The 17,378-nt window shown below is 43.5% G+C and overlaps 1 protein-coding gene across 4 annotated transcripts in view; it reads right to left on the bottom strand.

The window, feature by feature from the left end:
* Positions 1-17,378, bottom strand: part of LOC144754735 (flavin-containing monooxygenase 1-like) — a 633,385-nt gene that overhangs the window by 366,412 nt on the left and 249,595 nt on the right. For all 4 annotated transcript variants that reach the window (XM_078642912.1, XM_078642930.1, XM_078642937.1 and 1 more), the window contains exon 3: positions 3,297-3,485. In XM_078642912.1, coding sequence (XP_078499038.1) covers positions 3,297-3,485 — 189 coding nt within the window. The remainder of the gene's footprint in view (positions 1-3,296; positions 3,486-17,378) is intronic.

Raw genomic sequence — 17,378 nt, 5'->3', positions numbered from 1 at the left:
CCAATCCACCCTACACCAATACAATCCACCCCACTCCAACCTAATGAACCCCATCCAGTCCAACCCACTCCACTGCAATCCAGTCCACCTCACTCTACTTCAATCCACCCCACTCTATCCCAATCCAATCTACCCCACCACAGTTCAATCCACTCCAGTCTAATCCACCCTCTCTAATCTGCCCAACTTCAATCCACCCCACTCCAATCCAATAAACCCCTCTTCATTCTAATCTACCCCTTCCAGTCAGTTCAATCCACCCCTCTCCACTCCACTCGAATCCACTCCACTCCAAACCACCTAACTCTAATTCAATTCACACCACACCACACCTATCCAATCCACCCACCCCAAAACATTCTGATCCACCCCACCCCATTCCAATCCACCCTGTTCCAATCCAATCCACCTCACCCCACCCCACTTCCACCCACCCCTTTCCAATCCAATCCACCCATCCAGTCCGCCCACTCCACTCAATCCAACCCACTCTTTCAAATCCAATCCACCCCAATCCACTCCAATCAAGCTGACTCCGTCAATCCACCCACTCCAACGCACTGCACCCCATTCCACCTCACTCACTCAACTCTACACCACTTCACACTACGCCACTCCACTCAACGACACTGCACTCTTGGACACACTCTGCCACTGAATTCTACTCAACTCCACAACACTGTTCTCCCCCTACTCCACTATACAACACTCAACTGCAACAAATTCAGTCTAGGAAATTCTGTTCCCCCACTCCACTCTAGGACACTCCACACCGCTGATGTTAAGCCATGCTGAACAGCAGCCACACTGGTTTACAACATGGCAAAACACATTGCCAAAGCCAATAGCTCTTGTGTAGGAGAGACCTATTGCCTTTACCATTGCTTGTTTCTCGTAGGTTTGTGTTTGAGGATGGGGTTTCTTGTCACCCCTAATGAAGTAGCACTTCCCAGACTAGAAATGGCTTTGTTACCAATGGACAGGGATGCTGGTAGGCAGCCCTTTTAGTTGATATATGATTTCTACCTATACAAGGTGTTGCACTGGAAAGGGAGAGAGTAGAGAACCAATTATCGTATGCTGTGTTTTATCTGAGATTTTCTCAGCAACCCTGCCAAGTACCAAGCATCAGGGGTCAGACTAACGCATTTAAGTGTGGTGTCCGCATCACCGCAACTCCCTGACCATCCCAACAAGGTATGCTGACCATGGCAGGTGTGACTGAGGGCACATTGTCGCTGCTTTTGTAGAAACACACTGGCCTCTAAAATGATCGCATCTGACATTTCGGCATGTGTGACTAGCATCAGACAGAATGTTTTGAAAGTCCTTTGCAAAACAGTCCCTCCCCACCTGAGCAGCCCCTAGGAAGACATCCATCGTCGCCAGGGTGGGGCTTAGGGTAATAATTATCAACTCATCTGCTGCCTTTCACATTTTTAGGGAGGAAGGGGGGGCGGCGAGGGAGACACTATTGAGTACTTGGTGCGCCTTTCTAGGCAGGATTGCTACCTTTCTAAAAGACAAATACAAGCTATTAAAATTTATTCATGTTTTAAGAGCACGCAAAGGTCACAAACTGATTTATAAAGTGAACTTCGCATTAAGTCACATGTATTCACTTTAAAAGTGAAATTTTTTGTTTTTCGTTTATTTTACTTACCAGTTAGGGATCATTAAGGGTAGATATAGAGCAGGTATAAACTACATTATTCTTTACATTTGCTGTTTGAAGTACAATGCTGGCTTTATGTGATTTTTCCAACTTTTTTTTACCAACCGGGATATTAAAATACAGGGTATGTAGAAAGCTAGCTAGGTGTCAACTCAAATTTAAGGCCATTCACCCCTGCAGCTACCTTAGCTTGTTGCCTGCAATTACCAGCGCTCACTTCAGCCCCCAGCCCCACCCGAACAGACTCTCAGAACGAGACCACTCACATCTGTATGGGCAGAAATAGTGAGTGGTGAGACACAGTGAAGAAGTGCAGTAATGAAACAGCACTCTCCAGCTCAAGATGAAGTGAGATATGCCTGCTCTATGCAGTGGTGCTGGAACATTTATCAGAGGGGGGGGGGGGCTGTCATTAATGCCACATCACTAAAGTCATAGTGATTGTGAAAAATCTAAACCTCACTTTAAAAACAAATGTAGCATGACGATTTAGCAGGAGAGTGGTAAGGGTTTAGAATGTAGCAGGTGGTGCAATTTGGAGCACTGTCCTGGAAGTGCAATTTCAGTTGAGGTGGCCACTTAATTTACATAGACATGAAACTTTACTAGTAAAACTATATCGCACACAAACGATAATGTGTGAAAATCGGGTTTCAGCGTATATTTTTTATTTGTGCCTCACGAAGTAAAGTGTCTTTTTTGATACTATTAAAATCTCGGTTTTATCACACTTCAGAATTACAAAAAATGTGCTTCATTTGGTCTCTTCTAATTGCTGATATATTTTGAAATATGTTTACAGTTCCTTTACAGGTATTTAAATGTGGTGTGTTACGAAAAACATAACATCCTACAGCCTTTCATTTCACTTCCTGTATCCGATTAAGATTGTCACCTAGGTAACTTTTACAAAACCCTCTCACTTTGTAGTCCAAGAATAAAAGTAAACACCAGTTACCTAATGAGCAGCAAATTGTCAGAAGTCATAGCATCACATATGACCTTCGTCTTTAGCACACAGCAAATGGGTCAAGATAAACACAAAATCTAAAGGCATGCTTATCGCTCATTCACCTTCTGAACTCTAACATGGGTATATTTGGGGGTGCTGCAGCACCCCCAGCACCCTTACTTCCTGCTCCAATGGCTCTATGCATCCTACCTTCATCTTTCCTGCCCTCTGGAGTCTTAACCCCTCCCATCTTCCTCAGTGCTGTATGCCCTCATCCTATATAATACCCTTACTCTCTGACCCCCATCCTGCTATTGCCCAATGTCCTTTTTCGCCTTGGACTCTGTCCCACTATCTTTGCTCGCTTCGATCTACGCCATCTCCTTTCTCTCTGTCCTGGTGCTATCTGTCCCTGTCATCCTGTTCTTCCCCTGTGCTCTTGTGAAGTAACACTCAAAGTGTTACACATAGTGCATGAAATGTCACACAGAAGCACGCTAAAAACATAAAAATATCACACATTGGCAATCTGAAAACTTGGCAGCCATATCTCGGGGCTTTGGTAGGGCTCTTAATATCTGAATTAGAGGCCATAGAGGTGTCCGACCATGTCAGCCATGTTGGCAGATACTATCTTTCTCATGCCTTATGAAAACCACTTCTCCTCACCTTCAGTTTTATGTGTTCCATAAGGCCAAAGTGTTTTGCGTACAGCTTGAGGTACTCTAGGACCTTGGAGTTGTGCAGGTAGTTAGGGAAGTCGTCAGGTATCAGAAAGTCACTGTAGCACATCATCTCCTTGGAACCGTTTGTCACAAGTGACTTGTAGATGCTGCCTCTTCCCTCTTCAACCTCCTCCTGTGTTAAGCAAAAATGGAAACAGAAAAAGTCAATGAATGTGTCTTAGGCAATCAGCAAGCTGGATTTTGCTCAGACATACTACACATTCCGTTGTTCTGGATTACATGAGCCTGTGACATTTGGCTGTATCCTGTTTCTTGAAAATAATTCAAGCATGTTTTGGGACCAAGACCCATCACATGTTATCTAATGTGCCCAAAAATATAACATGGAACTAAGGACCTTATCATGAGTTTGGCGGTATCGGAGCGGGGCCTCCACGCTGCCGCCCCACTTCGAGACCGCCAAAGTCATTAAAGACCGCCCGCCAGAGTACAACTTATTTTTACTATGGCAGGCAGTTCTTTGGTGGTCTCACTGTTGTGCCTTGAAAAAGGTCCCACAATAAGAGGGTCAAAAGCAGTTTCTGCATGGCATTGACTGTCAAGCCCTGCAGGTACTGGAGGTATACACACACAGGGGGGCACAGCATGTGCCCTCCTGCATGCACCCCATGGCGCAGTGGCAACAGGGGCCCTTTAGGACGCACTTTGCTTCCTCAATGCTACACTTTTCATGGCGGTCACACCATCATGAAAAGTGTGGTGGTGAGGAAACTCCTAATATGCTTGGCAGTGCAGCAGCGGCACCACCAGCAAATTAGGAGCCTCAGAACGCTGCGCCAAAGCCAGTCTCTATGCGGCAGGCAGACCACCACAGCGGGTTCAGCAGTTCATCGGACAGCGAACTCCTAATAAGGCCTAAGGATAGAATTGCAAAATTGCATTCAAATTATGTTTATTGGGATCATTTAAACACACCAAAAGGAGTTAGTAATTTGTTGCAAAAATATATTCAAATCAGTTTAATACAAATTGGATTAAAATGTTGTAGCTCAGAATTTGTAGAAACATTTAGAGAGATTTTGTCTTTCTGGTAAACAAAGGAAACATGTAGCCATAAATGACTCCTTTATGCTGATTCCTATTCATTTACAAAAATACTTTAGAAAAAGGAAAAGTCTGTTTTTTCCATTTAATTGTTCAAACAGCTGCTGAAAATATTCCCGTGACCCACCTTTCTTCTTGGCTGCTGGAAATATGACGTCATAACAAAACTGTAATAAAGTATTTTAATTGAACGGCTACATCCTTTCTTTATTACACATGGCTTGAGACTTTACAACTCATCTGTAATAAGAAAAAATGCCACTCGCAGTCATCTGGTCCTGCAAGACTGGAGCAAGTCACAAGTTCAGGCTGATCACAATGTAGTGCAAGTCAGATACAGGAACCAGGTTAGTCCTGCTGAAAATAAGACCGTCGTAAAGTCTGGTGCAAAGAGTCTAGTGCACAGTGGAGGAGACCGTGACAAGCAGGGAGAGCAACATGGATGGTCGTCGCTGTAGCACAACGAGGGTGCTGGGCATCATGGAAGGGGACTGCATTGCTCCCACCAAGTTGCCCTCCTGCTCTGTTGCAAGCAGCTGCTGCTCAAGGTCATACACAGGCCCCCCTCCGCCTCCTTTAAGTATACTATCTCCTCTTCAAGGTTGACATCTTCTGGCTACTCTAGGGTGGATTGCATCCTTTTAAACTCCTCAGAGGCACAGAGGGATTATCGGCAACCCCATGTGCGAGGATGGGCCACGTGGTAAAGACTGTTTTGCGGTAAGGGCCGAAGCTTAGCGTTGAAGTGATGCGGCAACTCTGTATGCCAGGAGGGACTGCTGGGAATAATGGTGCCATGTGAATTGGGTGGGTATTAAAAATGGAATTCCTGGTTTGCTGTGGTATGCACCCAGGTGAGGCATGAACCACCACCATAGTCAGGGTATGCTTGTAACACATTAGGATAACCCATGCTCACCCTCTGGTAACATGGCACAGAGCAGTCAAGCTTATCTACAAAGCCAATGTCTAAAGTATTTGTGCAACACACACATACACAGACACACACTCACACAGTAACACAATGAAAACACCACAAAAACTATAAACAGGTATAAAAATATAGATTTTATTTATATGAACTAAACAAGACCAAAATGACAAAACTCCAACATGTAGAACCAGAGTTATGAATTTTTAAAGAATAAACCAAAAACGTAGAAGTCAATAGCGCTATAGGTTACTTTAGGTTGCGTTAGATCGGGGTAAATCCAAAGTACAGACTGATCGTGATGGAGTGAATATCGGATATAGTTCCAAACAGGTCCTGCTGAAGTTTTACCCTTTCAAGCTGAGCGAGGTACACTGTTCGCAGGGGAGACATTGACCGGGAGTAAATAGAGCATCACTAGCAATGATATTGTGGGCACGAAGTCAGCCAGGCGTTGCAGACGCCAGATGTAGCCCTGCATTCGTGGCAGCAATGCTTGCTGTGCGAGGACATGATGCTGTGGTAGCTTGCGCTGATCCTCTGAGTGAGCGGCGCAGTCCCAGTGCAAACTGGCCAGTTCGTGGTCGCAGTAAGTCCAAAAGCTTTTTCTGTGTTTTCCTCTTGGGTGTGTGTGCCACATTTTGTTTTGCTGTTGAACCTAGCTTCAGTTTGGTTTTAGCTTTCTACCATGTACCTTTGCTCCAACTCACTGAGCCCCTCCCTAGTCACTAAAGTAGGCACTGATGTCTTTCAAAGTATGATTCCCCTGAACCTATCAAAGAATGCAACTATAAAAACAGGGTGCTTCGGAGGGTGTGGTTCTGGAAGGCCAAGATGGCTGCTCCTCTAAACTCCCACCCACCCACCTCCAGTTAAGCTGCGATCCCCTGGGTGCTGATGTGTCTAGTGGGATGACTCGGGTGCCCAATTACCTGTCGGACCCTTGAGCGATAGGGGGGCAATATTGCCCTCAGAGGCCAAGGGCATGTAGCGGCTCCACCGTGGTAGCATCCTCAGCAAGATGGCAGCCTGGGTGTAATGATTGTGCCAGGGTGCACCATCCGGTCATGACAGGTGCTGCAGCACTCCCCAACTGAGGTGTTGCCAACCTGAAGAGAAGAAGGTGAGAGAAGCAATTGGCCAGAAGGCCTCCAGAGCAGGTGGAGGAGGAAGTGGAGCCGGGGCCCAGTGGCTGAGACAGCTGGGCTAACAGAAGATCCCTCTCGGGCCTGGAGGCCTGCAGTGAGGATCTCCAGGGGGTTTGCGCTTGGCGCACAGTCCCCCTGTAGAGGCGCACTTCAGGACTTGGCTGTGGGGGGCTGGGGCGGACCCATCAACAGACTCTCATCGACCTAGAGCCCAAACTCAGTGGCCAGAACGGAGTCCTTTGGGACGGGGACAGACCTTCATCTGCCTAGACCTGCACTCGGTGGCCAGAAAGGAGGCCCTGAAGGAGCCAGTGGGTGCCTTGAGATGTATGCAAAAACAACAGGTGATGGACAGAATGTAGAACAATGTCATATATTCACCCCAATACAGAGATCTGGGCCTAAATCCATCGTTTTTTTGCTCACCATGCCATTCCAGTTTGAACCCAGCAATATGCAAATCATTCTTGACCCTGTACCCCATGGGAACAGTCCAGCCTGAACTGCCAAGCCAGGTCCTCCCTGGACTGGAAACAAGCATCCAAGGACCGGTTTCAGGCTTTCAGCCCTCATCAGCCTGGATAGCTTGATTCCAGTGGCATGGAGAGCACGGGACTCACGTCTGAGCATACCCGTCCCACTCATCTCTGCGCAAAACCCCCATTAGGCATGGTGTTCAATCTGTATGCAACTGCTCAAAGAATAACAAAATAGTGAATGCCAATTCCAAAGCAACTGCCCTAGTACAGACAACCTGTATCTGTATCAAACCCTTGACACACACCAAAGCCCATATTTGTTGTTGTTTTGGTCACCAGCCTGCTTGCCTCACAGGGGACTCCATCCCCCATAGCTCTTAGTGCCGGGAGGCGCCAATGAGTATCCTCACGTTGGGAGGTGCTTAAAAGCGCACTAGGGCTCCCGCATCGTAGGACACTCGTGGGCACACCCGGGCCACACCCGGGCAAAGCCTGGGCCAAAGGCGAATGCATCTGCGCCCGTCCACGGCTGTACAAGGCTGGGCTGGTGTACGTCTCTTGATCTGTTGACATATCCTCGTTCCCTGGAGGGTCACTCATTACCACAAGTAAGAGGAATGGGAAATGAAAATTAACTATGCCTCCGGCCAAGGACTGTTCACTAACTTCTACTATCACCAGTTTCTTCACCACCACCATGGGGGCCAATAATAGTGAGATCGAATGTGTGGAGGAGCGACTGGGGGCCACAAAGCAGGCACTACACACAAGCTCATTGGCAGAATCAGCAAGCTTATCACAGACTCAGCGATCAAGGGGCTCCAATTCACCTACGGATGTTATAACATCCAATGATCCAGAAGCACCTAACACTAATACTAATCAGCAAGGTTGCTCCCTTGCTATCTCATGCCCCCCCCCTCCCAAAAAGGCAAAGGCATGTAGTAAATCAAAGAGAAAGGTATTGCCACCGGCCACACGGAAAAAAAACGGTGGCACGAAGAGTGTAAGGGCTCCTGACCTGGAAGCCGATTTAGTTCCGGCGACTGATCAAGGTGGTGGCAGCACTCTGTGATATTGCTGGGGAAAGTCGGGCAGACTGCAAGAGTTCCTCTTCTGCCCACTCGCTCTCTGCAGCACTGTCTCATTAGCGCATTTTTTTAAAAAACCCTGATTTTTACATTCAATTGAATACTAATTGTGATGTATGTTTTTTAATCAATTGTACCGTTTTTAATATCCTCTGTGCTGTTTCCCGGTTCCCCTGTTCCCTGTTCCACCGCGGCTTGCCTGTGCCGATTGTTGTGGAGGGCCAGGTCGGGCGGCGCCATCTTTAGTGAGTCCCGGTCCCCGGCTGGTCGGGAGTTAGCGGTCCAGCTCGGGGAGGGGCTTGGGCGATAAATAATGATGCCCCGTAGAGCGTGCAGCGGTCGCGCGCAGCGGGCGCGCCGTCTGCGCGCCGAAGGAGCGCCAAAGGAGGGCCCGTCTGTGCCCGTCCGTGCCTCGGACGGGCCCAGGGCCAGTCATGCTGCCCCTCCTCTCCTTGGACAAGCCAGGCCCCACAGGATTACTTACTCTCGAGGTGAGCTAATGCTGTTGGACCCCCATGTTAAAATTGGGAGCTGCCAGCGGTTTGGACGGGAGTGTGCTACGGCTGTATGTTCTAGCTGTGTTTTTTTTCTCCAGCCCTCCCTATCCCCGCGTTCAGATGCTGATAGAGCCCATACAACAATTAGGGCCTGCCTAATCAATGCTAGATCTATGGTGAAACATGCAGCCGGCATCTTTGATACGCTGGTGGATGGCCAGTTTGAGCTTCTTTTTATCACTGAGACGTGGCTCACTGATTCGTGTGGCCCGACTATTGAACTTACTGTCCCCAGAGGTTTCAAAGTCGTAAGAGCTGACAGACCTTTAGGGAGAGGGGGAGGTGTAGCGGTGATTTTTAAGGAAGAATGGTGCTTTTCCATTGAGCAATTAGCGGGTGGGGTGGCTGGTGAAGCTCTCCACTTTTCTCTTATTATCAGTCCCCATTTTACTCTAGGAGGATCCCTGATTTATAGACCTCCAGGCCATTCCAGCCATTTTATAGAAACCTTGGAGGAATGTATAGTGCCACGGGCCCTGAGTTTTCCTAAATTCCTTCTGATCGGTGATTTCAACATCCACGTAGATGATACCGAAACCGTGGAAACGCGCCGACTGGGGGAAGTTTTTGATGTGGCACAGCTTAAGCAATGGGTGACTTCTTCGACTCACGCCGGAGGCCATCTTCTGGATTTAGTGTGCTCTAATTTTCCTATTAAGGTATTAGGCGTTGAAGAGGTCACCTGGTCGGATCATGGGCTCGTTAGATTCTCTTGGGAGGTGGATAATGTAGGCCGACCCGTCTTGGCACTACCTGCTGGCCATCCCCAGAGGATTAACCTGGATATGTTCAGCCAGGAGCTACAAAAAACTGGTATGAAGCATTCCCCTGAGCTAGAAAAGGCGGTTGATGTCTTTAATGAAAGGGTGCTACAAGCGGCGAACGCGTCCACTAAACACACCACTGTATCTAGGGTACGGCTCAGCCCCTCTCAACCCTGGTTTTCACCCGAGTTGAGGGAGTTAAAATTGGGCTGTAAGAAGTTGGAGCGAATTTGGAGGCGGGGATACTGTTTCGACGCAAAGGCTGCCTTACGTGCAGCCCAAAAAAGCTACTATGCCGCCATCAAAATTGCTAACGGGTCCTACTATGCTGGGAGAATTGCCAAAGCGGAAAACAACAGTAGAGAAATGTTTTCAATTGTTAAAAGTTTTGTATCCCCGGTAGCAGAAGCCACCACACTCCCATCCTCGGCAGAATGGTGCGAAGATCTGTCTAACTTCTTCATAGACAAAATAGCAAAGATTCAGCAGGATTTGCTCTCTGCCCTTCCAACCGAAAGCTCTGGGGATGGACCCTTTATCAGGCCATGCCATGATGAAACTCAGCAGCTCATTGACTTTTCGCCGGTCGCAGAGTGTGATATTTTGCTCCTTCTTCAACCCCTAAATCGGGTTCTCCCTCAGACCCCTGCCCTGCTCGTGTTCTTGCGGTTGTGGCCAGTATTGTCTGTGGGGATGTAACCCAGATAGTGAACCGTTCCCTTTTTTTGGCGGAAGTCCCTGGGAAATGGAAGCAGGCTATGCTCCTGCCACTTCTGAAAAAACCTGGCCTCGATGCTACTGTCCCTGGCAACTATCGCCCCATTTCTCTGTTGCCCGCATTGGCGTAAATATGTGAGAAAGCAGTCTTTCGCCAATTGGAAAGGTTTGTGGAGACTTCGAATGCTCTGCACCCAGCCCAGTCTGGCTTTAGGGCGGCCTATAGCATGGAGACGGCGCTGGTAGAGATGACGGAGTCTATTCGGGAGTGTCTGGATGGGGGCGGCAGAGCGGTCCTGATTTTATTGGATCTCTCTGCCGCCTTCGACACTGTTCCCCATGCTCTCCTCATTGTGATGGAGCGAGATAGAAAACAAAATTTTGTTTAAACTCGCAAAGTCACATTTCCATAACATGAATAATAATATTAATGATTTGTGATGTATTGTGCTAATTCAATCTAGATTAAACTTTACACATGGGGGGACTAACATGTGTGCTCATAAACGTGCATAAATGTTGCATCTTTTTGTTCGTGTAAAATAATAAAATAATTTGTTGTTTTCGTTTTTGTCATTACTAACTGCAGCAAACCTAAAAGAGGCATGTGCTTATTTTGCTTTTCCTTGTCTATGTGATGTCATTTCTACTATTCTAGGTGCACATAAGTTTCATGGATTCATGAAGACTGGTAGATATAAACGCTGCTTTATTTGTTTGCATTTGCTAGGTAACATTAGACTAATCGGGAGGGTTAATTAATTAGCAAACCTAGGGTGGATACAGAATCAACATTATTTCTTACATTAATACTTTTCTTGTGTTTGTTTATTACTAGAAAGCATAAGTTGCCTGCTTTTGGGCCTAGTTTGCTCGAGTTTGCTAAAGCTGAATTTTACTTCTGCAAAAGTCACGAGATGCCCATTCTGAAAAAGTGTTCGTCAAAGCTGCATTCACTAAGCAAATCTGACGTGCTGTCACCATTTTGTCGGACGTGGCCAAGGTCGGGAGTCAGTGATAAAGGACAATTTTGTCAGCTCTAACTTGGCACCCGCGGAAGTGAAATGAACACTGTGAGAACATTATTTTACAATTGTTGCAAACCAAGGAAGCTCCTGGTTGCATTCGGAAAAGACAATGGTCTTTAAGAAATGTGACCTAATGGAAGTTTTGAAATGTGGGTGACATGTCACTTGTCACTCTCAACCAATGGGACTTCGTGGATTTATGAAAACTTTCCTTCGCTTAGTTTAGCTAGCATAGAAAGGTATAAAAAGTCATGCCCTTAGGGATGGGCTGGCTGCTGCTTTCTGACTTTCCGATGAGGGTGAAGTGCTGCTGGACTTTGCGTGGAGCACGTAAGAATCCTCAAAGAACTTTACTTTATTTTCCATTTATTTAGCTTAGCTAGGGACTTAGGCTTTAGAAATGCTAAACTGTTAAAATCTTACTTAAACTTTGAATTTCTTACTTAAACTGTATTTTTCTCATGAAACTTTTCAAACATGCTTACTTTAATGCTAATAAAATTACAATAATAAAATTAAATTTTGAAATGCCATAATTTAGTAAATAAAATCTTACTTTTGACAAACAAGCTGGTCTTGGTTATTCAGAAGTGCAGGTTACTATTAGCTAGATCCCATCGCCAATGGTGGTCGTTTAAATGGTTAGGATTTATTCTAATGACAATATTCTTTCCGCAGATGTATAAAATTATATATAGTTTGTAAATAATGTGTATATAGATTTAATCTGACCACTTGATTCAGTAGGCCCAAATATGTCATGTTTATAAATGGGTCCATAAATTAGTGTAGAAATGTGTTTATAGGTTATGAAGTTGGGTAGCGTTGTTTATGATATATTTTCTATAGGTCGCTGGATCAATTCTCTGGTAGCAGAAATTGATGGTTGCTAAGGGTAACCAAGGTAATATGTTGGTTGCTAAAGGTTACTAAAGTGTTATGGTATGGAAATAGGATCGATGTTTTAACACATGTTGAGTTTGTTTTTCGTGCTATCTGTAAGCTATACCGGTATAGATTGTGTGGCGAGAAATTAGTGACGCAAGTCATCTGTTCTGTTTGCAGTGATATCGCCGAGTATCACAAGTGGTATCGCCGTGTACCATAGTGTTGTTGCCGTGCAGCACAGTGTTAGGGCTAGGTGTGAATCTTGTAATAGTGAGGGTTTTCTAAGAAATTAGAGCAGCATGAGAATAGGGACAAAGCGCCTTCCATAAAACTCACTGTGATAAAAGTATTAGTTATATCCGAGCTTGAATGAAGGGCAGAGTAGCGTCGGTGCATGATTACCTATAAACAGGTTAGAGTCCTGTAGGGGTACATGTTTTATATCTATAAACAGGTGAGAGCCCTGTACGGATAACGTCGTTATTTTGCTAACGGTGCATGATTTCTATAAACAGGTGAGAGTCCTGTACGGATTTCATGTGTGTTCGAAATTAGGGAATTTTCCGTGTGAAAGTGCGAGTTTGATTTGTAATTTATGTTCAAGTGGAACTCTTAGAACTGTCACTTCGCGGTGCGTTCAGAGGAAAACGAGTTCATAGTTTTACGTGTTAGAAGGGTGGGGTAAGAGTTACTCTACTGACAATTGAAAATTATCCTTAGTGTGAATAGCGCCGACTATTCCGAAGTGTGGATACTTGAATGTATGTAAACTATCCTAAATAGTGAAACAAACAGATGAGTCCTTATTGTCATTGTTTAAGAATTAATTTACACTGAAAAGTGTCCTTAAAATGGCGCTGTGAAAAGATTTTGTGAAGGAGGGGTAAGCGCTAGGAGTGAGAAGCGAGAAACCGCAGCTGCTGTGTACGTCACAGAGCCGCACTGGGATTGGGTGACCTACGTCACAAGCTATACCCTGATTGGCTCTTGAGTCTCTGACGACCTGTAAGCTGATTGGTCCTTCAGAAAAACTCCAATTTTATTCGTTGAGCAGGAAAGTGACGTAGCTCAACTGTCATTGGCTTGTTGGTGTGTTTCGCGCACGGATTGATTGCTTTGCGGAACATCCCGGAAATATTTTACGAACGATTTTGCGAATTAAATTAAATTTTTTAAAATGAGTTATCATTTTAAACATGTTGAGAAAAAGCCAACATTATTTCAGAAACTTAAAAATTTATTTTCACCTGACAAGAAAATCGAAACGCGAGGTGGTAAATTACTTCATAAGTATAAAACACCTGCAGCGTATATGGAAGGTGAATATGGATATCATACTGTTTTATGGTTTGATAGCTGGAAACGCTATACAAAGAACGACGGTGTTTTAACTTGGCCTGATGATGGTTCATTTAATGTAAAAGTCTTGAGAAATTTACGAGAGAAAATGAATGCTCTTATTCCAAAACCGAGACCAACTCAATTTGAAGCTTTAGTTGAGTGGGAAGATGAGATGTATCAGTTACAAAGAGAAGCTAGTGGAATTAAAAGACCTTCTAAACCTCCAGCTTGGAGAAGAGATACTCATGAAGACAGGTTGAGAATGTGGAGACAAGGAAACATGAGTGAAGGATTGTATTTAATTCAGGAAATGGTTATGGGTACTCCTACTGGAAAATCTATAGAAAGTGAATCTGAAGATGCAGTTATGGAAGAAATATACACCACAGCTAGAAAGAATCAACCTTTGAGACCTCCTAGATCATGGTCTACTCCGGTGGTTTCTACTGAAACTTCACCGAGTGCACCTCCAATTAATGAAACTCCAAAACTTTATCCAAATAATTGTGAAATTATTGAAACTCTAAGAAGACCAGAATTTGATAATGCTCGAAATGAAGGTAGACATTTTGCAATGACTCCAAGAGCAAGGGAAGCTCCAAAAGACTATGCAAGGGATACAAGAAATGTTGAGGCTGTTGATTCTGCTGAATATTTTAAATCTAAGGAAGAGTTAATTAGACGAATGACAAAAAGCATGGAAGCTGTGACAGTTCCAGTAACGATTGGTCCTGTTCAGCCTGTATTTGACCAAAGAGAATCAAACAAGACAGGGTTAACTATTCCTTTAAATGCAGAAATTCAAAAAGCTGCTGAAAAATTTTACTCAGACATATCTGAAATAAACTCTTCGAGATCGAGAATGCCAGATTTAACCTTTAATGAGGATTTATCTCCAAAAACACCAATGGGTGCTATTTCAGATGTAGGGAGTCCTGAAGTTAGGGTGACTACTCCGAAACTTGATGTGGCTAAATTAAAAGCAAATATTGAAGAATTAATAATTGGAACAATTGGTCCAGATAGTTTGAATTATTATCGAGATGATGAACTACTGTTCATTTGTAAAAGTATACAGTGGAAAACTAAAAATAAATATGATCAACTAGAGGAACTAGCAGCGGAACTTGAAATTGATGTGAGCAAACAAAAGAACTTTGCAAAGCATTACAGATTAGACTTTTCAGAAAGTGACATTGAGAGTTTAAACTCAATGGGAAGAATACTGCATATAAAAGATTTAATAGTTTACATCAAAAAGCTGGGAGAACTCAATAAGTGGAGAGTAAAATGGACGAAAAAGAAGGAAGATGAAAGATTGGAAAAATTGTCAAAACAATTTCCAATGAGAGAGATTGCAGGTGGAGGATATGTTCATGTCCCTTGGTCAAGACAGGACATACTGCTATTCACAAATGACTTTCCAAAATTGAGGGAGAAACCAGTAGAGTGGTATAGACAAGTGGATAGGTTTATCAAAGTGTCAAAAGTTCTGTGGATTGATTTAGATGGATTTTTCGACATTGTCGTTCCATCAGATCTTTGGACAGAATGTAAAATATCAATAAGTTGGCCAAAAACAGAACCTGAGCGAATTAAAGAAACAGGTGCTCCAAATCCTCTTGTAATGGATTTTTACGAAAAAGTGATCGTTTGGATGAAAAACAAAATTCTACCCAAAGAAGTTGATTGGGTTAAAATAGAAAGAACAAATCAAGAAACAAAAGAATCAGTTCATTCTTTTTATGAGAGGTTACTGTTAATTTTTAAACAATACAGTGGCTATGAAAAATTGGATGAAAAGGACATGAGTCATTTTATCTATAGATTCGTTTATGGACTAAAACCTGAAATTGCAGACATGATCAGGAATAGCATTGTAGGATGGCAATCACTTTCTGTGGATGATATTCTGAGAAAAGCTAAATATTGCAGTGATGAGTTAGAAGTGAGACAAAAGAAGCTCAAAGAAAAAGCCATGTGGGCTCAGGTAAAGGTGGCTGAGCAACAAATTGCCAGCATGGGTAATAAGAACACAAATTTTGTTCAAACTGGAAATACAAACCAGATACAAGGAAAGCTTAAAGGTAATATTTTTACAAGAAAATTTAGCCCAAAGATTGAGGAGTTAAAACAAAGATTACCTTGTTTTAATTGTGGCGAAATTGGACATTGGAGAGACGAGTGTCCTAAACCTCCTAAAAACTTAAAGAATCCCTTATTAAATCCACAGATGCAGAATGGTGTTGACCTGCAGCAACAGCTACAGATGCAACAGGGGTTAAACGAGTTAAACATTTAGCGACAGCAACAGCAACAGGTGAATAACTGTCAGGATCAATTGCCACAACCACCATTTCCGAATTGTGGGGGAGTTCAAAAATATAATCCAAATGTGGGATTTCAGGGAAATGAACAGGTAATAAGACCGCAAAAACAGCAAAAGCAACAAAGGGTGCAAATGCAAAATGCTTCACAACAATTTTTGTTAACAGAAAGCCAAGACAGTGATTCTGATGATTATTGCTGACGGTGCCCGAGAGAGGAGGAAGAGTGTGTTGTTGGAGCCACTCTTGAGGTTGACCAGTCTGGTCCATTTGTAAACGGGAAAAATAACGATGTAGACATCTCTTTTCTAGTGGACACTGGTGCTACCCGTTCTACTGTTAAATCAGTGGAAATTGAAAACCTACCTCTCTCTGGGGATACCATCCAAGTTGTTGGAGTAAGCAATCAACAAATTAAAACTGATTTAACTGATCCAGTTCCAGTTGAAATTAGAAATTATAGAGACAAACACAGATTTGTGGTTTGTAATAGTAGTCCAGTAAATTTATTAGGCAGAGACATTCTATGTAAAATGAATTGCAGAATATATTGTTCTCCTGATGGAGTTGAGTTACAAACAATGGAGGAAGATGGTTTGTACAGAATGACAATGATGATGATGGAAGCAGAAGAAACAAAATTGTTTCCTGCATTTGAAAAGAAAGATTTACCTGAAGAGCTTAAGGAAACAGTGAAATCTGATATATGGGATTTTACTGGGAATGAGATGGGTCTAATGAAAAACGTAGATCCAGTAAAAATTACATTGAAACAAGGAATAGAATTTCCTAATATTCCACAGTATAAAATGAAAGCAGAAACAATTGAAGGTATTACGCCTATAATTGAAAAATTAATCAAACAAGGTGTATTAAAAGAAATGGAGAGTAGTCCTTGTAATTCACCAATTATGGGAGTTAAAAAGTCAAATGGAACATTTAGGATCGTACAAGATTTGAGAAAGGTTAACCAAATCGTTGTTCCATGTTGTCCTGTGGTTCCAAATCCAGCAGTAATTCTGTACCAGATTCCACATGATGCTGAATGGTACACTGTCATTGATCTTTGCAATGCATTCTTTACTGTACCTTTACATCCAGACAGTTATGAAATCTTTGCTTTCAGATTCCAAGGTAAGACCCTCGGATGGTCTAGAATCCCTCAGGGCTATACAGAAAGTCCTTCAATCTTTAACGAGTTGTTAAAAAGATCTTTGGAAAACTTGGACTTACCAGGTAGGTCTACGTTGGTGCAGTATATTGATGATTTGTTGATAGCTGCAAAGACAAGAGAAAATTGTGTGACAGACACAATAATACTGTTAAATCACCTTGCAGAAGAGGGACATAAAGTGTCTCCAGGAAAATTACAGTTTTGCAAGCAAGAAGTAAAATATCTTGGTCACAGAATTGCAAAGGGAAAAAGGCAAGTAACAATTGAGAGAATTAAAATGATTCAAGCAATGCAACCTCCAAGAACACAGAGACAGGTCAGAATGTTCTTAGGAATGGTTGGTTACTGTCGACAATGGATACGTGGATTTTCAGTAATTGCAAAACCACTACAAAGACTAACAAAGTCTGATGTAAAAGATCCAATTATTCTCAATGAAGTTGAGATGGAATCTTTTGAGAATTTGAAAAAGAGCTTATGCCAAGCTCCTGCTTTAGGTATGCCGAATTATGAGAA

The sequence above is a fragment of the Lissotriton helveticus genome, chromosome 1_1 (genome assembly GCF_964261635.1).
Source record: "Lissotriton helveticus chromosome 1_1, aLisHel1.1, whole genome shotgun sequence".
NCBI classification, from domain to species: domain Eukaryota; kingdom Metazoa; phylum Chordata; class Amphibia; order Caudata; family Salamandridae; genus Lissotriton; species Lissotriton helveticus.
The sequence above is the reverse complement of the archived record's forward strand: the minus strand, read 5'-3'. Positions and strand labels throughout refer to the sequence as shown.